Below are 24,573 nucleotides of genomic sequence, written 5' to 3' on the forward strand. Positions count from 1 at the left end.
AAGGAATATGAGTTGATCCACATGATCAGGATGAAGCAAACTGCGCTGTGCTGTAACTATGTCCCCAGCCGTGCTAAACACTCTTTCAGAGGGTACACTCGTTGCTGGGATGCACAGGTAGCTCTTTGCCAAGGATGAAAGCAGTGGAAGATCCACTTGTTTTTTCCACCACTGCAACACATCACCACTCAAAGCTAAAGAATCCCTCTCTCTGTACTTTAAGATTTCTGCCCTAGCCCTCTCCCTTGTGGTCTCTCGCAGTGAGGAAATCCCCAAACATCTGGTTCAAGGCTGTCTTCTTGGGGGGGACATCATCTATGGAATGGAACAGAAAAGCACAGTGAATTATCAGTTGTGTTATATAATATAGTAAGATAGTATTGTAAGTCATAACTTTGTAAGATATTGTATGTCATAATTTTGACATTTTTTTTAACACAACTGATAATCCACAGTGCTCTTTTGTTCCATTCCATATATATTATTTAAATAATACTTTATATTATATTATATATATATATATATATATGTATATAATAAATGCATCTTAAAACATTATTTTATAACTTTTGGCACAGTTCCTATCAGAACAAACCTCTCTCTTCCTCTGGGCTTCTGTCAACCTCTGCCTGGCCCTCAGTCAGTGTGCCACTGTCACCTGCCTGGCCCTCAGTCAGTGTGCCACTGTCACCTGCCTGGCCCTCAGTCAGTGTGCCACTGTCACCTGCCTGGCCCTCAGTCAGTGTGCCACTGTCACCTGCCTGGCCCTCATTGAGTGTGCCACTGTCACTTGCCTGACAAAAATCAGTATAAAGGAGACTAGCTGCTAGATTTCTTTTTCCAATTCAAAGAAGACACAGGTAAATTCAAGTAACACATAGAGAGTTTAGCTACGGTTTATGGAGTATATTCTTACCTCTTCCTCCATCATCACCACCTCTGCTGTTAGCTTCGTGAATACCATGTCCTTGGTGCCGTGGTCTTCCAAGAAAGCCAGGTCTTTGAACCGTGGATCGAGCACTGCAGCATAGTAGAGGAGGTCTTGGAGATACGTGTAGCGACCATCAAAATCCTGTCGGAATCGCTCCTTCATCACAGAAATTTCCAGCAGATCGCTCTAATCTGGCTGGAAATGCTTCTGAAGTTTGGCCTGTATTGGGGAGATCATTGAGATAGTGGGGTGTTTTTCCTCACTGAGGAGTGTTGTTGCCACTTTCAGAGGGGACATCAATTTGATGACCTCTGGGATCAGTGTCATGTCTTCCTCTGTCAGGCTGGCTTCTCCCCTCTTTATCTTCCTTGACAGAAGAGTGTTCAACACAGCAGGCTGCTGCTCCCAAAAACGCTCCAACATGTCAAGTGAACTGTTCCATCTTGTGGGAACATCATGGATGAGCTTGTGATTTGGCATGTGTAACTGGGCCTGCATTTCACGTAGAACCTCAGTTGCTTGTGGGCTTCTGTGAAAACAAGTTGTAATCTTCCTCACTTTCACCAGAAGCTCTGACACCCTGTCCACCTTCAGGGATTTTTGTGAGGCCAGATTGAGCGTGTGCGCGATGCATCGCACATGGGGGTTTATCTCTGCACGAACTCCAGCCAGTAACATATTTTTTGCGTTGTCCGTGACCAACGCTGGGTTCTTGTCTGAGATGTTCCATGTGCAACAAACGTCCTTCAGTAAAAGTCCCAGATTATTCCCTGTGTGAGCCTCGTTGAACGGTCTGGTTTGAAGGACGTGGTTTTGTAAAACCCACTCTTCATCGATGTAATGTGCCGTTACGGTGACATAGGCGTCAGTGGCGCGAGGCGTCCAACCATCAACTGTAATAGCAACTCTTTTGGCATTGCTCAAGGATTTAACTATTTCATGCCTCACTTTTCCGTACAGAAGAGGGATTTCTTTATCTGTGAAAAGCTTCCTGTTCGGGATGTGGTACCTCGGCTCCAGAATGTTTAGGAGGTATTTGAAGCCCTCGTTTTCAACTACACTGTAAGGCTGAATATCTTTACAAATAAAGAAGGCAATGGCTTCGGTTATTGCCTTTGATCGAGCTGAGTTGGTAGCCAGCGGGGCATGAAAAAAGGTGGAAATACTTTTCTCAGGTGTACTTGTTGAGGCAGCCACTGTAGCCATAGATGAATCGGAGGATGAGGCAGACGTCTCACCATGTCGCCTCTTCAGGTGAGTACCTAAATTAGTCGTGCTGCCTGTGTACTTTATGGCAGCACGACATATTTTGCATATTGCATGGGTCTTATCCAATTTTCCATCTTTCTTTTCAAAGCCAAAGTGTTGCCAAACCTTGGACTTATTGCAAGCTTTAGGGACGTATAACTCCTCATCAGCCATTGTAACTCTCCCGAACACTCCTTCAACTCGCGTGATACTTGGCCGCGACACTTCACGAGAATCTGCCACTGACAGCAGTGGAGATGAGAGCACGTTTAGGAAACAGTTAGAGAGGGGGAATCTAGAAATATACAATTGTACCGGATTACACCGATGCAAATTTTTTAGGTACGATGCATAGCGGGTCATCCCACATTGTATCCGATGCACCCATTTTTGATCCGGGCCATCGCATCGTGAGCTTTTATGACGATGCATCGGTGCGAACCGGTGAATCTTCCCATCCCTAATGTCCATGTGTCTGTCAAGGTCACATTAAAACAACGCAAGATAACTTGTTAAAGATTCTTGGGCAATTGGATTGAATATCCTGGAACATCTTCTTAATATTTGATATTGTACTGTAATAATACTCTATTTTTTATTGTACTGTAATAATACTATATTTTGTATTGTACAGTAATTATGCTATATTTTTTCTCCTATGTCAGCCAGTGGGAGTTCTGAGAAACAGAGTTTTGAACGTGGACCTGAACCCCTCCAATTCAGGTACATGGATCGCCAAAGCAATACCCTAGCAACAAAAGTACATCTCATTTGTGTCCTATAGTTTGCTGATTCTCTCTCTCTCTATCTCTCTCTCTCTCTCTTTCTGAGTGTATGTATGTGTGTGTGTGTGTGTGTGTGTGTGTGTGTGTGTGTGTGTGTGTGTGTGTGTGTGTGTGTGTGTGTGTGTGTGTGTGTGTGTGTGTTTGTGTGTGTGTGTGTATTAAAATAGGGGGTATCCTGACATCTGTGATAGGACCAGAACTGACAGCTCTGTATGACAGAATACCAAATATGCCCGTTCATCATCTGATTACAGCACAAGGTTTGACATAAATACCATATCCTAAAGTGGTGTTGTGAGTGTGTGGTATGTGTATATGTGGGTGTGTTTGTGTATATATACAGTACCAGTCAAAAGTTTGGACACAGCTTCTAATTTTTTGAGAAGTTTTTCTTTACTTTTATTATTTTCTACATTGTAGATAACACTTTTTTAGTTTAGAACATTATTTCATACGTGTTATTTTGCAGTTTAAATGTCTTCAGTATAAATTTACAATGTAGAAAATAATAAAAGTAAAGAAACACTTGTCCAAACACGTGTCCAAACTTTTGACTGGTACTGTATATATTAAGAAGATCAAGAATTTCAGAAAGCCCATTAGGAGTCAGATCCTTCTGATTTCAAACCCCCCTCCTGTGGAATAATCTTCTTGCTCCATTCAATAAGCAGACACCCTTTCCATCCTCAAATCTTGACTAAAGAAATTCCCATAGTCATCAATAATGCACCAAAAACCCATCAGCTGTTGCCACATTCTTAATTTGTATCAGCCATGTTGTTGTGTTTAGCAGGAGTGGGCTACAAACAGCCGGTTGGAACGTGAAGGACCAAGCACAAACTCAATTCCCATACACCTTGCCATACAGCCTCTCCCTCTTCTTCTATATCATAAAATGCTTAAACTGATAAAAGGGCCATATAACTTACTTTCAATTGTTTCCTTAATTTATCTCTTTTTCTGTTCAACAAATTGAATGCTCAAATTCTGCTCAAGGTTTCTTCCTGATTAACAGGGAGTTTGTCCTTGCCCCTTGCCACCATTGTGTTGCACTACAGGGGGTTCAGGCCCTGGGTTCAGGCCCTCAGGCCCTATGAAGCGCCTAGAGACTATTTTATTGTTATTGTTATTATTGTTATATAATTGTGTGTGTATGTGGTGTGTGTATGCAGCCCACCACCTGATGACCCAAATGGAGCCGGTCCTAAGAGAGGGGTCTCTCGCGCCTCTCCTCAGACAGTCTGGCCTGGGCGGAGGGGAACAGGACCTGGTCACCCTGACAACGGCCCTTATTGCCACTTACTACTTGGACCGAACTCAGCAGAGGATGGAGAAGAGAGCAGAGGCAATGAGGACTATCAATATGGGTGAGAAGATAGCAGAGAGAAGAGAGAGAGGAGAGCAGAGAGAGAGAAAAAAGAGAGGAGAGAAGAGAAAGAGAGAAGAGAGAGAGGAGAGGGAAGAGAAAGGAGAGAGGAGAGAGAGAAGAGAGGGGCGAGTAAGGAGAGAGAAGAGAGCAGAGGCAGTGAGGACTATCAATATGGGTGAGAAGAAGATAGCAGAAAATGGAGAAGAGGGTAGAGGCAGTGAGGACTATCAGCAGAGGATGGAGAAGAGAGAGATGAGAGGGGAGAGATAGGAGAGAGAGAAGAAGAGAGGATACGAGAGAAGAGAAGAGAGAGAGAAGAGAAGAGAGGGGAGAGAAAGGAGAGAGGAGAGAGAGAAAAGAGCAGAGGCAGTGATGAATTTCAGCAGAGGATGGAGAATAATGCAGAGAGAGAGAGCAGAGAAAAGAGAGGGGAGAGAAGAGGGAGAGAGAGAACAGGGCAGAGGCAGTTGGGATTATCAATATGGTTGAGGAGATAGCAGAGGATGGAGAAGAGAGAGGGAAGTGAGCGAGAAGAGAGCGAAAGGAGAAAGAGAAGAGAGGAGAGAGAGAAGAAAGAGAAGAAGAGAGAGAAGAGAGCAGCGGTAGTGAAGACTATCAGCAGAGGATAAAAAAGAGGGCAGAAAGAGAGGAGAGAGAAGAAAGAGAGATGAGAGGAAAGAGAAGAAAGAGAGATGAGAGGAGAGAGAAGAAAGAGAGATGAGAGGGGGGAGAAGCGGGAATGGAATATCAATAGAAGAGAAAGGGTGGTGTATGAAATCCTCTGTAGTTATGTGGTAGTCACCTGACGAGTAAAAGTATAGTTGAATTAAATCATATTCATTATATTTCTATATAGAATAAGGAGAGACAAATAAAGAAGAAAGAATAGAATTAAGATATCAAAATAAATGAACTATTATTCATTATTATTTAAAACAATTTTCTTAAGACAATTGGCACTGCCAATTCAGTAGCAGCGTAAATTGTATTGTATATTAATTGTATGTCGCTTTGGAGAAAAATGACTGCTAAATAACAGTCCTTTACCTTTTAATTAACTTTGGAACTATTTCCAGACACTTCCTTACAGTCTATCATGAAATTCATGTTCAACCTTCAGGATACCAGAAGCTGCTCACTGCTCAAAAACAGGATGGGTCATACAGTGTTTTTAAGACCGCACGAAGCAGCACTTGGTGAGACATACACACATATGCACACGCATAAACACACACACAGACACAGACGGACAAACGCACGCTCACACACACTCTATCACAGACACAGAAACTATCTCTCTCTCTCTCTCCCTCTTCTACTCTCTCTCTTTGTCACTTGCACTCTCCACTCGATTTATCTTCTCTTTCTCTCCCTCTGTCTCTTTTTCACTCTCTCTCTCAAAGACCACACACACACACAGACAAACACAAACACACACACACACACACACACACACACACAAACACACACACACAGACACACACACACAACACACACACACACACACACACACACACACACACACACACACACACACACACACACACACACACACACACACACACACATAAACACACACATATTCGACACTTTTAGGTCCAGTCTTTACAGATCGAATCCTAATCACACAAGCCTAGACAGACATTTAAAACGTTTCTATCCACTGTATTTGAAAATATATTGTTATGGTATTGTTAATGTTCTTACGGATATTTTTAATAGATATCAAAGTGATTGTACGCTATACTACACTGTTATCCTTGCCTGATTTGTCACGTATAGGCTGACTGCTTATATGGCTAAGGTCTTCTCTATGGCCAGAGGCATCATCAGTGCTGATGGGAACGTGATCTGCGGGGCGCTGTTATGGCTGGCCGCGAACACACAGAATCCAGACGGAAGCTTTCGAGAGCTGTCTGCTGTTCCATACACTGTCTCCAGCACTGTAAGTGGTTGGAAAATCCATAACATTTTATATAGCATATTATAATCCATACATAAATCTCCATACGTTGTGTTTTTTCAACCTCTGCTCTATCTGTAATAGTCTATATCTATACTAAATGTTTGTGTATCATTTTCTTTCTTTTTTTCTTCATTTCACTGGAGTCACAACGAGTCTGAATTCTGAGAACTATCTGAGCAAAGACCATGTTCACTTTAGTTACTATGCATATCCAGCTGCTGTCGCGCCAGCACTAAACCCTGGTCCTGCCACCCTCCCCCCGCCGACTTCAACCCACCCACCTCCGTCTCATTCAAAAACACCGGAATACTAATCACGTGCAATTACTTAATTTAAAATTGCATGACGTATATAATTTTTGTTTTTATTTGACAGATTGACCAACCTAATTAAATGAGATGGTCTGACTTCTGTTCACAGGGGAATGTGTACGGCAGAGACAGGGATGCCTCCATGACTGCTTTCGTGCTGATTGCCATGCAGGAGAGTTCCTCAGTACCCTGTTCTGAGAAGGTGACTACCAGGAATGTTATATATTGAAATACCAGAACCTGGTTATTTTTTTCTGGAATATTCTGGAAGTGCTCTCAACTCTCATCCCAACCTGTCCTCTCGACTCCTCTCCAGATCCTATCTCTTCTGAGAGGTGATTTCTAGGAATGTTATATTTTTCTGGAATTTTCTAGAAGTGCTTATACTTTTCTTTCCACTCTGTTCTCCATATTCCTCTATTCCTCCCCCTCTCTCTCTCTCTCTCTCTCTATTTCGTTCTCTCTCTTTCTTTCTTTCTCTTTTTCTAGAGGATTTCTAACAGTATCATGAGGGCACTCGACTACCTGGTCCTTAGGATCTACACCTTGACCAATCCCTATGCGGTTGCCATGGTGTCATATGCCCTTGCTAATGCTGGCCTCCTGAGGAAGGAAGTCCTCCTGAGTCACGCCTCAGCAGGTGGATGATATGGATGACATGCCACACAAATCATTTAAAATAGTTTAGTGATTAGGAAACAAAAGAATAAAAACAAAACAATATGAAATTACTAATGGCAAACCTTGAAAATGAATCTCGTTTTAGGCAAATCTCACCAGGTGTGTCTAACTCCATGTTTTCCATTATTTCGTGGTTTCAACTATTTTAGTGTTTAGAAAAGAAAAACTCATCACAACAAAGCAATAATAAAATAATCAAATGGCAATTTTAATGGTCAAGTTGTATATGCATACATATAATAATATCAAGCAAACTGTTTATGTATACATAAAGTAATTACGTCTACATGTATATTCTTGATGTAGAGATGATCAATCATGATCTTTCTTTCTAAGTTTATCTTTAGACATGCTGTTGTATTTGGATAGGATAGCGGAGAGAGGACAGATAATGAGTGTAAAAGAGAAAAAAAATGGGCCAGCTTGAACCTACTCCTAACGACCCCCTTGCAGCCATAACCTTTTGTGTGTGTGTGTGTGTGTGTGTGTGTGTGTGTGTGTGTGTGTGTGTGTGTGCGAACTTTCTCTTCAGCTGGTTTCAACTGGCCAGTCCCAGGCAACCATCTCTTCACTCTGGAGGCCACAGCCTATGCCCTGCTGGCCCTGGTGAAGGCCAAGGAGTTTGAGAAGGCAGGTCCCATCGTGAAGTGGCTGAACGAGCAACAGAAACATGGAGGAAGCTACGGATCCATACAGGTATAGTGTGATACTCCTGCATTTGTGTCAGTGTGTGTTCTTGTATATATTTAGATTTATAGAATATATAGAATTTATATTGCTTATATACAGTATATAAATACGAATCGCCAGCACAATCTTAATCTTAACGAATCAGTTGCGCTCTCCTCCATATTAATATAAACTTCTCAAAAGAAATTTGGAAACGTTTCTTCAGTCGATTATCCCTCCCCTTTAATAATACCTATTGGTATTGTATTGTATATCGTTGGAAAGCCTCACCTTTACAACGAGGTACAACTTGTAAGGATCGTGCATTTGTGGGGTAAGCTGTGTTGCTCATTCCACGAATGCACGACCCTTGCAAGTTGTACCTCGTTGTAAAGGTGAACTTTTTTTGAGGAATTTAGTTATTATCTATATAAATATTGATGTACATATGTCTGTCCTCCATATCAGCACAACCTGACTCTTGATTAATCAGTTTCCCTCTCCTCATCCGGCCCTTTTCTCTCTCTCTCTCTCTCTCTCTCTCTCTCTCTCTCTCTCTCTCTCTCGCTCTCTCTCTCTCTCTCTCTCTCTCTCTCTATATATATATATATATATATATATATATATATATATATTCTCCAGGCCACCCTGATGGTGTACCAGGCGCTGGCAGAGTACACAGCCCAGGGCCGGCAGCAGCAGATGGACAGCTCTCTCGAGGTCACCCTCAACATGGCTGACCGCACCAAACCCCTCGTCTGGACTTTCACGAGGGCAAACGCTCTCCTGCAACGCTCTGTCAAGGTGACCATCCACTCGTAGGCGGAGTAGTAGCAGCTTGCTACCTTGGGAGTGGCTTTGACCCAGATTCTGGTCCAGACATGAGCCAGTTCTGTGCCAGTTCTGTGCCAGTTCCGGGGCGGTTCCGTGGCCGGCCCACTCCAGAGTCAGGTGCCAGCTGGGTTGATTGGATAGCATGGGAAAAGGTTTCATCGGATTGGTTCCAGAACACATGGATAGACCAAAAAAGTTTAAGAATGACCTGTTGGAGACCATTGCATTATGGGACATTGTGTGGTGTCAAGTATTTACAACAAAGACTAAAGGACACGTTTTGTTTAATGGTCAGGGTTGATTCTGCACGCGGATAAAATGAACGCCGATATCAGTTTGCTTTTATGGTTTTGTATGTTTCTCTGTGTAATTACCATTTAGTGTTTTTGTATTCAGTTCTTTCAATCGCTGTTTTTGTACTCAGGTCAGCATGGACCAAAATATGACAGTAACTTCCAGAGGAAATGGACGAGGATCTCTTTCTGTGAGTATTGACTATTTTATACTTACATGTATAGTTAAAGATACTAGATAGATTTTTAAATGTATGATGGAAGGTTGTGTTATTAAACATCATTATTAAAAAAGATAATTGGGATACACACAAAAAATTGAACAACAAATTGATTTGTATCAATCTACTAGATGTTTGGATTGAGGGTCAAATAAGTCAGATTGTTTAGTTTCGTTGTTATCATTTTCATTTAATTGATCTTGTACATTTTAAGTTTAAGTTTGCTAAAATCCATTTGGAGGAAAGTGAATGTTGTATAAACTGTTGTATAAAAAGTTGTATAAATTTAAGTCTTAACATTAACATTTATGTCTTAAAAGTTTTCATACGCTGAAAGTGTTTCCTCTGTTGTCAGGTGATGACGATGTACTATTCTCTACCAAGGACTCAGGAAGAGGCATGCAGCAAGTTCACACTGGATATGTCTTTCCAGAAACTACCTCAAGGTGATGTCTCTGTGAGGCTTGATAAATTAACTCCATCTCCCAGCATTCCCTGTCTCTGTGAGGCATGATAAATTAACTCCATCTCCTTTTGGCCTCCATTTTATTACCCACTTTTTTCCATCCCCCAATTCACTGACCCTTTTTTTTATCCGTTGGCCACCATCTCCTCTGCAACCTCTCCCCTTTTTTCTTCCAAAACCCTTTCTTTCTGCTTTTTACTTTAATTTACACTTCCATCCCCAGGCATCTTTCCGCATGACATTGACTTGTGGCACTAGTTGTCAGGGGCCTCTTCTTAAATCCAAAGAGTAAATGCGAAATGTAATTCATTCAGTTCTGATTTGTCCCCCAATAGGTTCTCATAAAGGGGCATCAGACACCTATTTACTCACTATTGATGTCTTGTAAGTACTGACACATTTACTCACTATTAATGTCTCGTAAGTACTGACCCATTTACTCACTATTGATGTGTTGTAAGTACTTATCCATTTACTCACTATTGATGTCTCGTAAGTACTGATCCATTTACTCACTATTGATGTGTCGTAAATGCTGACCCATTTACTCACTATGTATGTCTCGTAAGTACTGACACATTTACTCACTATTGATGTGTTGTAAGTACTTATCCATTTACTCACTATTAATGTCTCGTAAGTACTGACCCATTTACTCACTATTGATGTGTTGTAAGTACTGATCCATTTACTCACTTCTGATGTCTCGTAAGTACTGACCCATTTACCCATCATTGATGTCTCGTTAGTACTGAACTTTTTTTGGCATGTTGCATACCCCCACCCTGGAAAAAGCAGCCAATTGATATTTGTTTTTCTCCTCAGCTTCCTGTCCAAAGATGGTAGTTCCACCACAGCAATATTGAATATTGGGATTCTGACAGGATATGTGTTAGACGAAGAAGACCTGAAGAAGGTTAGAACATAAATTTGGCACATAAACTAAGATCAATTATTTGGAATTAGCTATCGTCATATATGTAATCTGTCTGCATGGTCACAGACCATTGAGTTTCGTGGACCACTTATCATCACAGACTGCTGAGCATCACAGACTATTTAGCATTAGAGACTATAAAGCATCACTGACTATTCCAAGCACAGCTGAATGGACATAAACCTGTGTGACTTTGAAATGTCTGCTTTTACCTATTTACATGTATCTCCTGTGTAGCTGTCTTCAGGGAATACTCGGGAGACGGATGAAGAGTCACCTTCACAGGGCAACATTGTCATTTATCTTAATGAGGTAAGACTTTATTTGGTTACACTTTATTCTTAGCAGACACAGGACAAATATAATAAATACCTAATCAATTAAGTTTATATTGTTATTGCAAGGTGTTGTTGTGGCCAAGGCTAGGGTCATGTTCAGTATGTATATTGGTTGTTCATGTTCATTCTTTAGTCTATACAAGTTTGTTCTTAAATTAAAGAAGAAATATTAAAGAACCTAAGAATGATGTTCATTCTTTAGGCTATTTATTTCGTTAAGCACTCCTTAAATTGATAAGCTTTTACTTTGAAGGTGAGCTGTCTCTGTTTACAGCATTCGACTTTCTTGTTCAGTTTACATTATACATGTTGGAGAATGGAACAAGCTCAAGCTTTGGTGTGGTGAATTGCATTGCTTAGGACAATGAAATTAGAAAAAAATAGAAATACTTCACTATGCATACACCATAACTACATGTCCTTGTATACAGTTCAAAAGCTGTCATGACAATTACAGATAATGGTAACATGACATTGTCGAGTCATTGGACAACAGTGTTACCCAGTTTACTCTAGAGATTTGTTAGAAAAATGGGAAACGACAGGATTTGATATTTTGACAGTCCATTGTTGTTTTCTCGTGGCAAACATCTGTGTTTTCCGCTTCCAGATCTCTAATCGGACGCCAGAGAGGATTACTGTTCGGATGCACAAAGTGGTAAACGTGGGGCTGCTGCAGCCTGCTGGGGTATCTGTGCGGGAATACAACTCGCAGGGTCAGTGCAAACTACACCCACACCAACACCTCTACAGAGACAACTGGATAGATAGAGGAACAGAGATAACTCTGTAAATATAATTAGATGGACAGAACTCATAGGAGAGACTAATACACACAGAGCTGAATCTTGCACCATTTCTATGACAAGCCCTTTGTGCTGTGCCCCAGACAGTGAGTTAGGTTGTTTGTTGTGCGACAGTCAGTAAGTTAGTAAGTTAGGTTGTGCGTTGTGCGACACACAGTAAGTGAGGTTGTGTGTAGTGAGACAGACTGTGAAGTAGGTTGTGTGTTTGTGTGTAGTGAGACTGACAACGAGTTAGGTTGTGTGTTGTGCAATAGACTTTGAGTTGGGTTGTGTGTTGTGCGATGGACAGTGAGTTAGGTTGTTTGTTGTGCGACAGACAGTGAGTTAGGTTGTTTGTTGTGCGACAGTCAGTAAGTTAGTAAGTTAGGTTGTGCGTTGTGCGACAGTCAGTAAGTTAGGTTGTCCATTGTGCGACAGTCAGTGAGTTAGGTTGTGTGTTGTGAGACAGACTGTGAGTTAGGATGTGCAATAGACAGTGAGTTAGGTTGTGTGTTGTGCAACAGTCAGTACATTAGGTTGTGTGTTGTGCGATGGACAGTGAGTTAGGTTGTGTGTTGTGCGATGGACAGTGAGTTAGGTTGTGTGTTGTGTGGCAGACAGTGAGTTAGGTTGTGTGTTGTGCGGCAGACAGTGAGTTAGGTTGTGTGTTGTGCGATGGACAGTGAGTTAGGTTGTTTGTTGTGCGGCAGACAGTGAGTTAGGTTGTTTGTTGTGCGACAGACAGTGAGTTAGGCTGTTTGTTGTGCGACAGACAGTGAGTTAGTAAGTTAGGTTGTGCGTTGTGCGACAGTCAGTAAGTTAGGTTGTCCATTGTGCGACAGTCAGTGAGTTAGGTTGTGTGTTGTGAGACAGACTGTGAGTTAGGATGTGCAATAGACAGTGAGTTAGGTTGTGTGTTGTGCGATGGACAGTGAGTTAGGTTGTTTGTTGTGCGGCAGACAGTGAGTTAGGTTGTGTGTTGTGCGATGGACAGTGAGTTAGGTTGTTTGTTGTGCGGCAGACAGTGAGTTAGGTTGTTTGTTGTGCGACAGACAGTGAGTGAGGCTGTTTGTTGTGCGACAGACAGTGAGTTAGGTAGTGTGTCGTGCAACAGTCAGTACATTAGGTTGTGTGTTGGGCGATGGACAGTGAGTTAGGTTGTTTGTTGTGCGGCAGACAGTGAGTTAGGTTGTTTGTTGTGCGACAGACAGTGAGTTAGGCTGTTTGTTGTGCGACAGACAGTGAGTTAGGTAGTGTGTCGTGCAACAGTCAGTACATTAGGTTGTGTGTTGGGCGATGGACAGTGAGTTAGGTTGTTTGTTGTGCGGCAAACAGTGAGTTAGGTTGTTTGTTGTGCGACAGACAGTGAGTTAGGCTGTTTGTTGTGCGACAGACAGTGAGTTAGGTTTTTTGTTGTGCGACAGACAGTGAGTTAGGCTGTTTGTTGTGCGACAGACAGTGAGTTAGGTAGTGTGTCGTGCAACAGTCAGTACATTAGGTTGTGTGTTGGGCGATGGACAGTGAGTTAGGTTGTGTGTTGTGCGATGGACAGTGAGTTAGGTTGTGTGTTGTGCGATGGACAGTGAGTTAGGTTGTTTGTTGGGCGATAAACAGTGAGTTAGGTTGTGTGTTGTGCGATGGACAGTGAGTTAGGTTGTGTGTTGTGCGATGGACAGTGAGTTAGGTTGTTTGTTGGGCGATAAACAGTGAGTTAGGTTGTGTGTTGTGCGACAGACAGTGAGTTAGGTTGTTTGTTGTGCGATGGACAGTGAGTTAGGTTGTGTGTTGTGCGATGGACAGTGAGTTAGGTTGTGTGTTGTGCGATGGACAGTGAGTTAGGTTGTGTGTTGTGCGGCAGACAGTGAGTTAGGTTGTTTGTTGTGCGATGGACAGTGAGTTAGGTTGTGTGTTGTGCGATGGACAGTGAGTTAGGTTGTGTGCTGTGCGATGGACAGTGAGTTAGGTTGTGTGTTGTGCGGCAGACAGTGAGTTAGGTTGTTTGTTGTGCGACAGACAGTGAGTTAGGCTGTTTGTTGTGCGACAGACAGTGAGTTAGTAAGTTAGGTTGTGCGTTGTGCGACAGTCAGTAAGTTAGGTTGTCCATTGTGCGACAGTCAGTGAGTTAGGTTGTGTGTTGTGAGACAGACTGTGAGTTAGGATGTGCAATAGACAGTGAGTTAGGTTGTGTGTTGTGCGATGGACAGTGAGTTAGGTTGTTTGTTGTGCGGCAGACAGTGAGTTAGGTTGTGTGTTGTGCGATGGACAGTGAGTTAGGTTGTTTGTTGTGCGGCAGACAGTGAGTTAGGTTGTTTGTTGTGCGACAGACAGTGAGTGAGGCTGTTTGTTGTGCGACAGACAGTGAGTTAGGTAGTGTGTCGTGCAACAGTCAGTACATTAGGTTGTGTGTTGGGCGATGGACAGTGAGTTAGGTTGTGTGTTGTGCGATGGACAGTGAGTTAGGTAGTGTGTCGTGCAACAGTCAGTACATTAGGTTGTGTGTTGGGCGATGGACAGTGAGTTAGGTTGTGTGTTGGGCGATGGACAGTGAGTTAGGTTGTGTGTTGTGCGATGGACAGTGAGTTAGGTTGTGTGTTGTGCGATGGACAGTGAGTTAGGTTGTTTGTTGGGCGATAAACAGTGAGTTAGGTTGTGTGTTGTGCGATGGACAGTGAGTTAGGTTGTGTGTTGTGCGATGGACAGTGAGTTAGGTTGTTTGTTGGGCGATAAACAGTGAGTTAGGTTGTGTGTTGTGCGACAGACAGTGAGTTAGGTTGTTTGTTGGGCGATGGACAGTGAGTTAGGTTGTTTGTTGGGCGATAAACAGTGAGTTAGGTTGTGTGTTGTGCAATAAACAGTGAGTTAGGTTGTGTGTTGTGCGATGGACAGTGAGTTAGGTTGTGTGTTGTGCGATAGACAGTGAGTTAGGTTGTGTGTTGTGCGATGGACAGTGAGTTAGGTTGTTTGTTGTGCGACAGACAGTGAGTTAGGCTGTTTGTTGTGCGACAGACAGTGAGTTAGGTTTTGTGTTGTGCGACAGACAGTGAGTGAGGCTGTTTGTTGTGCGACAGACAGTGAGTGAGGCTGTTTGTTGTGCGACAGACAGTGAGTTAGGTAGTGTGTCGTGCAACAGTCAGTACATTAGGTTGTGTGTTGGGCGATGGACAGTGAGTTAGGTAGTGTGTCGTGCAACAGTCAGTACATTAGGTTGTGTGTTGGGCGATGGACAGTGAGTTAGGTTGTGTGTTGTGCGATGGACAGTGAGTTAGGTTGTGTGTTGTGCGATAGACAGTGAGTTAGGTTGTTTGTTGGGCGATAAACAGTGAGTTAGGTTGTGTGTTGTGCGACAGACAGTGAGTTAGGTTGTTTGTTGGGCGATGGACAGTGAGTTAGGTTGTTTGTTGGGCGATAAACAGTGAGTCAGGTTGTGTGTTGTGCGACAGACAGTGAGTTAGGTTGTTTGTTGGGCGATAGACAGTGAGTTGGGTTGTGTGTTGTGCGATGGACAGTGAGTTAGGTTGTGTGTTGTGCGATGGACAGTGAGTTAGGTTGTGTGTTGTGCGGCAGACAGTGAGTTAGGTTGTTTGTTGTGCGACAGACAGTGAGTTAGGCTGTTTGCTGTGCGGCAGACAGTGAGTTAGGTTGTGTGTTGTGCGACAGACAGTGAGTTAGGCTGTTTGTTGTGCGACAGACAGTGAGTTAGGTTGTGTGTTGTGCGACAGACAGTGAGTTAGGCTGTTTGTTGTGCGACAGACAGTGAGTGAGGCTGTTTGTTGTGCGACAGACAGTGAGTTAGGTTGTTTGTTGTGCGACAGACAGTGAGTTAGGCTGTGTGTTGTGCGATGGACAGTGAGTTAGGTTGTGTGTTGTGCGGCAGACAGTGAGTTAGGTTGTTTGTTGTGCGACAGACAGTGAGTGAGGCTGTTTGTTGTGCGACAGACAGTGAGTTAGGTAGTGTGTCGTGCAACAGTCAGTACATTAGGTTGTGTGTTGGGCGATGGACAGTGAGTTAGGTTGTGTGTTGTGCGATGGACAGTGAGTTAGGTTGTGTGTTGTGCGATGGACAGTGAGTTAGGTAGTGTGTTGTGCGACAGACAGTGAGTTAGGTTGTGTGTTGTGCGATGGACAGTGAGTTAGGTAGTGTATTGTGCGACAGACAGTGAGTTGGGTTGTGTGTTGTGCGATGGACAGTGAGTTAGGTAGTGTGTTGTGCGATGGACAGTGAGTTAGGTAGTGTGTTGTGCGACAGACAGTGAGTTGGGTTGTGTGTTGTGCGATGGACAGTGAGTTAGGTAGTGTGTTGTGCGATGGACAGTGAGTTAGGTTGTGTGTTTTGCGACAGACAGTGAGTTAGGTTGTGTGTTGTGCGATGGACAGTGAGTTGGGTTGTGTGTTGTGCGATGGACAGTGAGTTAGGTTGTGTGTTGTGCGATGGACAGTGAGTTAGGTAGTGTGTTGTGCGACAGACAGTGAGTTAGGTTGTTTGTTGTGCGACAGACAGTGAGTTAGGTTGTTTGTTGGGCGATAGACAGTGAGTTGGGTTGTGTGTTGTGCGATGGACAGTGAGTTAGGTTGTGTGTTGTGCGATGGACAGTGAGTTAGGTTGTGTGTTGTGCGGCAGACAGTGAGTTAGGTTGTTTGTTGTGCGACAGACAGTGAGTTAGGTTGTTTGTTGTGCGACAGACAGTGAGTTAGGCTGTTTGTTGTGCGACAGACAGTGAGTGAGGCTGTTTGTTGTGCGACAGACAGTGAGTTAGGTAGTGTGTCGTGCGACAGACAGTGAGTTAGGCTGTTTGTTGTGCGACAGACAGTGAGTGAGGCTGTTTGTTGTGCGACAGACAGTGAGTTAGGTAGTGTGTCGTGCGATGGACAGTGAGTTAGGTTGTGTGTTGTGCGATGGACAGTGAGTTAGGTTGTTTGTTGGGCGATAAACAGTGAGTTAGGTTGTGTGTTGTGCGATAGACAGTGAGTTAGGTTGTTTGTTGGGCGATAAACAGTGAGTTAGGTTGTGTGTTGTGCGACAGACAGTGAGTTAGGTTGTTTGTTGGGCGATGGACAGTGAGTTAGGTTGTTTGTTGGGCGATAAACAGTGAGTTAGGTTGTGTGTTGTGCAATAAACAGTGAGTTAGGTTGTGTGTTGTGCGATGGACAGTGAGTTAGGTTGTTTGTTGTGCGACAGACAGTGAGTTAGGCTGTTTGTTGTGCGACAGACAGTGAGTGAGGCTGTTTGTTGTGCGACAGACAGTGAGTTAGGTAGTGTGTCGTGCAACAGTCAGTACATTAGGTTGTGTGTTGTGCGATGGACAGTGAGTTAGGTTGTGTGTTGTGCGATGGACAGTGAGTTAGGTAGTGTGTTGTGCGACAGACAGTGAGTTGGGTTGTGTGTTGTGCGATGGACAGTGAGTTAGGTTGTGTGTTGTGCGATGGACAGTGAGTTAGGTAGTGTGTTGTGCGACAGACAGTGAGTTAGGTTGTTTGTTGTGCGACAGACAGTGAGTTAGGTTGTTTGTTGGGCGATAGACAGTGAGTTGGGTTGTGTGTTGTGCGATGGACAGTGAGTTAGGTTGTGTGTTGTGCGATGGACAGTGAGTTAGGTTGTGTGTTGTGCGGCAGACAGTGAGTTAGGTTGTTTGTTGTGCGACAGTCAGTACATTAGGTTGTGTGTTGGGCGATGGACAGTGAGTTAGGTTGTGTGTTGTGCGATGGACAGTGAGTTAGGTTGTGTGTTGGGCGATAAACAGTGAGTAAGGTTGTTTGTTGTGCGATAGACAGTGAGTTAGGTTGTTTGTTGGGCGATAGACAGTGAGTTAGGTTGTGTGTTGTGCGACAGACAGTGAGTTAGGTTGTTTGTTGGGCGATGGACAGTGAGTTAGGTTGTTTGTTGGGCGATAAACAGTGAGTTAGGTTGTGTGTTGTGCGACAGACAGTGAGTTAGGTTGTTTGTTGGGCGATAGACAGTGAGTTGGGTTGTGTGTTGTGCGATGGACAGTGAGTTAGGTTGTGTGTTGTGCAACAGTCAGTACATTAGGTTGTGTGTTGGGCGATGGACAGTGAGTTAGGTTGTTTGTTGGGCGATAAACAGTGAGTTTGGTTGTGTGTTGTGCGACAGACAGTGAGTTAGGTTGTTTGTTGTGCGACAGACAGTGAGTTAGGTTGTTTGTTGGGCGATAGACAGTGAGTTGGGTTGTGTGTTGTGCGATGGACAGTGAGTTAGGTTGTGTGTTGTGCGATGGACAGTGAGTTAGGTTGTTTGTTGGGCGATAAACAGTGAGTTAGGTTGTGTGTTGTGCGACAGACAGTGAGTTAGGTTGTTTGTTGTGCGACAGACAGTGAGTTAGGTTGTTTGTTGGGCGATAGACAGTGAGTTGGGTTGTGTGTTGTGCGATGGACAGTGAGTTAGGTTGTGTGTTGTGCGATGGACAGTGAGTTAGGTTGTGTGTTGTGCGGCAGACAGTGAGTTAGGTTGTTTGTTGTGCGACAGACAGTGAGTTAGGTTGTTTGTTGTGCGACAGACAGTGAGTGAGGCTGTTTGTTGTGCGACAGACAGTGAGTTAGGTAGTGTGTCGTGCAACAGTCAGTACATTAGGTTGTGTGTTGGGCGATGGACAGTGAGTTAGGTTGTTTGTTGGGCGATAGACAGTGAGTTAGGTTGTTTGTTGGGCGATAAACAGTGAGTTAGGTTGTTTGTTGGGCGATGGACAGTGAGTTAGGTTGTTTGTTGGGCGATAAACAGTGAGTTAGGTTGTGTGTTGTGCGACAGACAGTGAATTAGGTTGTGTGTTGTGCGACAGACAGTGAGTTAGGTTGTTTGTTGTGCGACAGACAGTGAGTTGGGTTGTGTGTTGGGCGATAGACAGTGAGTTAGGTTGTTTGTTGTGCGACAGACAGTGAGTTAGGTTGTTTGTTGGGCGATAGACAGTGAGTTGGGTTGTGTGTTGTGCGATGGACAGTGAGTTAGGTTGTTTGTTGTGCGACAGACAGTGAGTTAGGTTGTTTGTTGTGCGACAGACAGTGAGTTAGGTTGTTTGTTGGGCGATAGACAGTGAGTTGGGTTGTGTGTTGTGCGATGGACAGTGAGTTAGGTTGTGTGTTGTGCGATGGACAGTGAGTTAGGTTGTGTGTTGTGCGGCAGACAGTGAGTTAGGTTGTTTGTTGTGCGACAGACAGTGAGTTAGGTTGTGTGTTGTGCGACAGACAGTGAGTTAGGCTGTTTGTTGTGCGACAGACAGTGAGTTAGGCTGTTTGTTGTGCGACAGACAGTGAGTTAGGCTGTTTGTTGTGCGACAGACAGTGAGTTAGGTTGTGTGTTGTGCGACAGACAGTGAGTTAGGCTGTTTGTTGTGCGACAGACAGTGAGTGAGGCTGTTTGTTGTGCGACAGACAGTGAGTGAGGCTGTTTGTTGTGCGACAGACAGTGAGTTAGGTTGTGTGTTGTGCGGCAGACAGTGAGTGAGGCTGTTTGTTGTGCGACAGACAGTGAGTTAGGTTGTGTGTTGTGCGACAGACAGTGAGTTAGGTTGTGTGTTGTGCGGCAGACAGTGAGTGAGGCTGTTTGTTGTGCGACAGACAGTGAGTTAGGTTGTGTGTTGTGCGACAGACAGTGAGTTAGGCTGTTTGTTGTGCGACAGACAGTGAGTGAGGCTGTGTGTTGTGCGATGGACAGTGAGTTAGGTTGTGTGTTGTGCGGCAGACAGTGAGTTAGGTTGTTTGTTGTGCGACAGACAGTGAGTGAGGCTGTGTGTTGTGCGACAGACAGTGAGTTAGGTAGTGTGTCGTGCAACAGACAGTGAGTTAGGCTGTTTGTTGTGCGACAGACAGTGAGTTAGGCTGTTTGTTGTGCGACAGACAGTGAGTTAGGTAGTGTGTCGTGCAACAGACAGTGAGTTAGGCTGTTTGTTGTGCGACAGACAGTGAGTTAGGTAGTGTGTCGTGCAACAGACAGTGAGTTAGGCTGTTTGTTGTGCGACAGACAGTGAGTGAGGCTGTTTGTTGTGCGATGGACAGTGAGTTAGGTAGTGTGTCGTGCAACAGTCAGTACATTAGGTTGTGTGTTGGGCGATGGACAGTGAGTTAGGTTGTTTGTTGTGCGACAGACAGTGAGTTAGGCTGTTTGTTGTGCGACAGACAGTGAGTTAGGCTGTTTGTTGTGCGACAGACAGTGAGTTAGGCTGTTTGTTGTGCGACAGACAGTGAGTTAGGTTGTGTGTTGTCAACAGACAGTGAGTGAGGCTGTTTGTTGTGCGACAGACAGTGAGTTAGGCTGTGTGTTGTGCGACAGACAGTGAGTGAGGCTGTTTGTTGTGCGACAGACAGTGAGTTAGGCTGTTTGTTGTGCGACAGACTGTGAGTTAGGTTGTGTGTTGTGCGACAGACTGTGAGTTAGGATGTGCAATAGACAGTGAGTTAGGTTGTGCGTTGTGCGACAGTCAGTGAGTTAGGTTGTGCGTTGTGCGACAGTCAGTGAGTTAGGTTGTTTGTTGTGCGACAGACAGTGAGTTAGGCTGTGCGTTGTGCGACAGTCAGTGAGTTAGGTTGTGCGTTTTGCGACAGTCAGTGAGTTAGGTTGTTTGTTGTGCGACAGTCAGTGAGTTAGGTTGTTTGTTGTGCGACAGACAGTGAGTTAGGTTGTTTGTTGTGAGGCAGACAGTGAGTTAGGATGTGTGTTGTCGACAGACAGTGAGTTAGGTTGTTTGTTGTGCGACAGACAGTGAGTTAGGCTGTTTGTTGTGCGACAGTCAGTGAGTTAGGCTGTGTGTTGTGCGACAGACAGTGAGTGAGGCTGTTTGTTGTGCGACAGACAGTGAGTGAGGCTGTTTGTTGTGCGACAGTCAGTCAGTTAGGTTGTGCGTTGTGCGATGGACAGTCAGTTAGGTTGTGTGTTGTGCGACAGTCAGTCAGTTAGGTTGTGTGTTGTGCGATGGACAGTCAGTTAGGTTGTGTGTTGTGCGACAGTCAGTCAGTTAGGTTGTGCGTTGTGCGATGGACAGTCAGTTAGGTTGTGTGTTGTGCGACAGACAGTGAGTTAGGTTGTGTGTTGTGCGACAGTCAGTCAGTTAGGTTGTGTGTTGTGCGACAGTCAGTCAGTTAGGTTGTGTGTTGTGCGACAGTCAGTCAGTTAGGTTGTGTGTTGTGAGACAGACTGTGAGTTAGGATGTGCAATAAACAGTGAGTTAGGTTGTGTGTTGTGCGACAGACAGTGAGTTAGGCTGTTTGTTGTGCGACAGACAGTAAGTTAGGTTGTTTGTTGTGTGACAGACAGTGATTTATATGTTGTGTGTTGTGAGACAGACAGTGATTTATATGTTGTGTGACCACGAGTCATAGGGATGGTGCAAGCTCTTGCTGCCTTTTGTTTTTTCTCTTCAATTCTACTCAACTTCTACTGTATCTACCAGCACGTCTACATGTGTATCCCACTCTCTATTTGAAGCATAATCTGTGGTGACCCACTGAACCTGCCTGGCACTGTCTAAATTCAGATATTGTCCTGTTTCAGAAGGGTGTTTGAAGTTCTACCACCCCCTGAAGCCAGATGGCGGTCTTGGCTTGATTTGTCAGCAGCAGGTCTGCAAATGTGCTGCAGGTATGCTAGCAAACACAAAAGCCTCACAATTCTCTAAAATGTGGCAAAATGTATCTATTGGTCACTTGAATGATAAAACACATCTAAATGTGTATTAAAAGGACCTTAATATTGGCACCATCCTCATAATTTCTTATTTATTGGTTTGTATGTGGTGACTAACTAAAGTACAATTCATGCATCATTTATGAATTAAATGTTCCTTGAAATCAATACATATGTGGATCAATGCATATGTGTCTGTTTGTGCATGTGTGGTATACTGAACTGCATATAAAGAGAGAGTGAGTGAGTGTGCGTGTCAGTATGGAAGAAGGTGACAATTCTATTTCTTTCCAAATAGAAAGCTGTGGCGTGCAGATGAAGCAGGTGACACAGAATGTTTCCCGGAATGATGTGGCTTGTAGGCAGTTCCGAGATCATGGTAAGAATATGTGTTATTTTTATTTGTTTTTGGAATGCCTATAAAGAATAAGAATCTCCTTGATTGGCCAAGTATGGTGCCATAGACTTGACACACAATTAATTTGGTTCCAGTCAAGATGATATGCCGTCTATGCCAGGAACATATACAATATACACTATTTACACAGGTAGTGCAAATTAGAATAATAATTTAGTATGAAGATATTTAGTGGTGAAGATGTATTGTATAGTTTCTACAGATATTAAACACACATATTTCAGTATAATTGATATAGACACATTTGATTTGATATATTACTGAATCTGTGTTCGAGGGAAATAATAAATGTAACACACTTCTTGAATAGTCCGCCTACAGAAACCTGTGTTTCTTAACGGAGGAAAATAAAACAACGGTAACATTTTATTAGGATAGTCCACCACAGGAAATGTTCAAATGGTTTGTTGAAATCCAAGTTGAGTCTTTTTAATTGTCCACTGAATATAGCCTTAACCAAAACCAACCCCTAGCTTTAATCTCAACAATGAATTGTAGTTAATGAAGTTCCAACAAATAATTTGTTTATAATCTGAACATCTGTATAGTCTATAGGGGACCATTCAAATAATATGTGTTTATAATCTGATAATATACTGTATATAATGTATATAGCATCGGAATAATGTGACCAAACCTTGTATTAATTGTATGTACACTAATCATGTATTATCATGACTTTCATTCAGTGTACAAAGTCACTGTGGAGGCTGTGCAACTCTCAAGCTGGGTTGACACCTATCACATGAGAGTAATACAGGTGGTCAAACAAGGTGAGGGGGGCCGTGAAACATCTATGGAAAGAGGGAATCACTACACTTGCCCCCATTTTCAGCCATCAAATCAAATCAAATCAAATCAAAACAAACTTTATTTTCTGGGTGTGTACCTTGAGAGCATGTCTGGTATACAGCATATTCAGGTGCATAACTAGGGAGTGATTTATAGACTAGTAAGAGAATCTTGAAATCTAACAGGCACCTAGTGCAATGATTTTAATATTGGTGTGATGTGCACTCTCCGTCTTGTTTTAGTGAGGACTCGCGCTTCTACATTCTGTATCACCCAATGCTACCAGCGCCTTCCCCTCTGTCTCGCTCTCCCTCCAGCACTGCTTCAAACTGACTCTTTAAACTCTACTAACAAACGAGTTGCTGCTTAGGTGCCAAACTAGCCTAACTATTTGCACCTGAGCTTGCAATCAGTGGATGCCCGACCTCATTAGTCCCCAGAGCACCTCCCCTGGGTCCTAGAGCCTGCCCTGTATAGTCCTGGTCACCCATGTTAACCTAAGTGGGAGCCTAAGACCATTTACTGTATACAGATGTGCTTATATGTTAACATCCTATTTAGGTGTAATTGTGTTGCCTCATGCGCCTTAAAACATGGCATGCTGTGAATAGCCCGCACATGGCTGAAACCGCATCCTGACTGCTGCAGGAGTGCAGATTTACAAGTTTCAAATGACAAGTATTTCCTTTTTTGAGTTTTGAGTGCCCTCTATTATCCGGCCATTTGATGACATCTTATTAGCATGGACACCTACTTCCTGATTGCTACACTTTTGATTCCTTTCCATGTCGGATTCCATGGTAATTGAATTATACAGTGCAGTTGCGGGCACCAAAAATCACAGGGTTAGAAGGCAGTCGCATGACTTGATTACATGATCAGCTGCAGGTTTAGTGCATTCAATACAAAAAGAAAACTTTCTGCGCAATGGCCAAGTCGGTGCTAACACTACTCTAACATGCCTAGCACTACTACACTCCTCGATCTGTTATATAAATGATACTTTGAAAGGTTGAATACACTCTAAATGTATATCCACCGCCATTTTTGAATGTATGTATCCATGGATGTACGTACAGTCTATTTGCTGCAGGTATGCTGATGAGCCTTGTCCTTGTAAAGCATCTTGAGACAATGCTAACTGAAATGCTAATTGTTCTACGTAAATAAAAGAGACAAAACTTAATAGCATTAAAATGTTTATAAAAAAAATACTATACATTGTCGTTAAAAGGAATTTAATTGGATTGAATTTTCCAGGTCCACTGTCTGTATCTGTAATCATTTGAATCATCTTCCAGGCACGGACAGAGTCATAGAGGAGGATGTACGTCAGTTCCTGTCTCTCCCTCAGTGTAGAGAGGGGTTGGATCTGATGGAGGGGAGAACATACCTGATCATCGGCTCTTTAGCTAATCTCATGAGAGCGCATGAAAGGTAAGTTAACAGTTGACATTTATCAACTTTTAGAATTACATTGTCATTATGTAGGCCTACTGAATACTGCAGTTAGCTTGTTAGCATTTAGCTCTGTTAGTTGTCTGTGTGGTGCCATTGTCATTACTGATTTTTGCTATCTGGGTTCACCAGGTACCAGTATGTGCTGAGCAAACACACCTGGATTGAGTACTGGCCCACAGACAGCGAGGGAAAGACTCCTGAGTTCAGGTCCAAATACATGGCCATTCAACAATTTGCTGAAGAACTCAGAAAAATTGGATGCCAGTTGTGATATTTTGATATGAACAGCATTTCCTACCCCTGCCTTCCCACCAAGGATATGAGATGAACTATGTGACACAGTTAGTGTCATTTTCCATTTCAATAAGGCTAAAGGACTGTGTGAAGGACCGGACGGTCACCCCACGTTGTTTTAGGGATGTGGCGACTGGACGGGGTGAAGT

The 24,573-nt window shown here is 43.4% G+C and overlaps 2 protein-coding genes across 2 annotated transcripts in view; both read left to right on the forward strand.

Moving 5' to 3' along the window:
• LOC308368253 (complement C3-like) overlaps window positions 1-8,782 on the forward strand; it is a gene marked incomplete at both ends in the record, with an annotated part of 24,721 nt that extends 15,939 nt beyond the window's left edge. Inside the window, 10 exons of the mRNA XM_080842387.1 lie at window positions 1-92; window positions 641-785; window positions 2,845-2,902; window positions 4,137-4,331; window positions 5,454-5,529; window positions 6,116-6,278; window positions 6,720-6,812; window positions 7,100-7,250; window positions 7,824-7,987; window positions 8,624-8,782. The exon at window positions 1-92 is cut by the window's left edge and continues 9 nt beyond it. Coding sequence (XP_080698513.1) covers window positions 1-92; window positions 641-785; window positions 2,845-2,902; window positions 4,137-4,331; window positions 5,454-5,529; window positions 6,116-6,278; window positions 6,720-6,812; window positions 7,100-7,250; window positions 7,824-7,987; window positions 8,624-8,782 — 1,296 coding nt within the window. The remainder of the gene's footprint in view (window positions 93-640; window positions 786-2,844; window positions 2,903-4,136; window positions 4,332-5,453; window positions 5,530-6,115; window positions 6,279-6,719; window positions 6,813-7,099; window positions 7,251-7,823; window positions 7,988-8,623) is intronic.
• A 59-nt stretch (window positions 8,783-8,841) lies between these two features.
• On the forward strand, window positions 8,842-24,401 carry LOC308368260 (complement C3-like; the record flags this gene model as incomplete). The annotated part of the gene is made up of 11 exons (XM_080842403.1): window positions 8,842-8,911; window positions 9,219-9,278; window positions 9,664-9,754; window positions 10,600-10,690; window positions 10,949-11,023; window positions 11,660-11,765; window positions 21,328-21,414; window positions 21,758-21,838; window positions 22,567-22,650; window positions 23,971-24,106; window positions 24,260-24,401. 11 exons carry the CDS (start codon window positions 8,842-8,844, stop codon window positions 24,399-24,401), a joined length of 1,023 nt encoding a protein of 340 aa, XP_080698529.1.
• Window positions 24,402-24,573: the final 172 nt, after the last annotated feature.

This window comes from Sprattus sprattus (genome assembly GCF_963457725.1).
Source record: "Sprattus sprattus genome assembly, chromosome: 1".
NCBI lineage: Eukaryota > Metazoa > Chordata > Actinopteri > Clupeiformes > Clupeidae > Sprattus > Sprattus sprattus.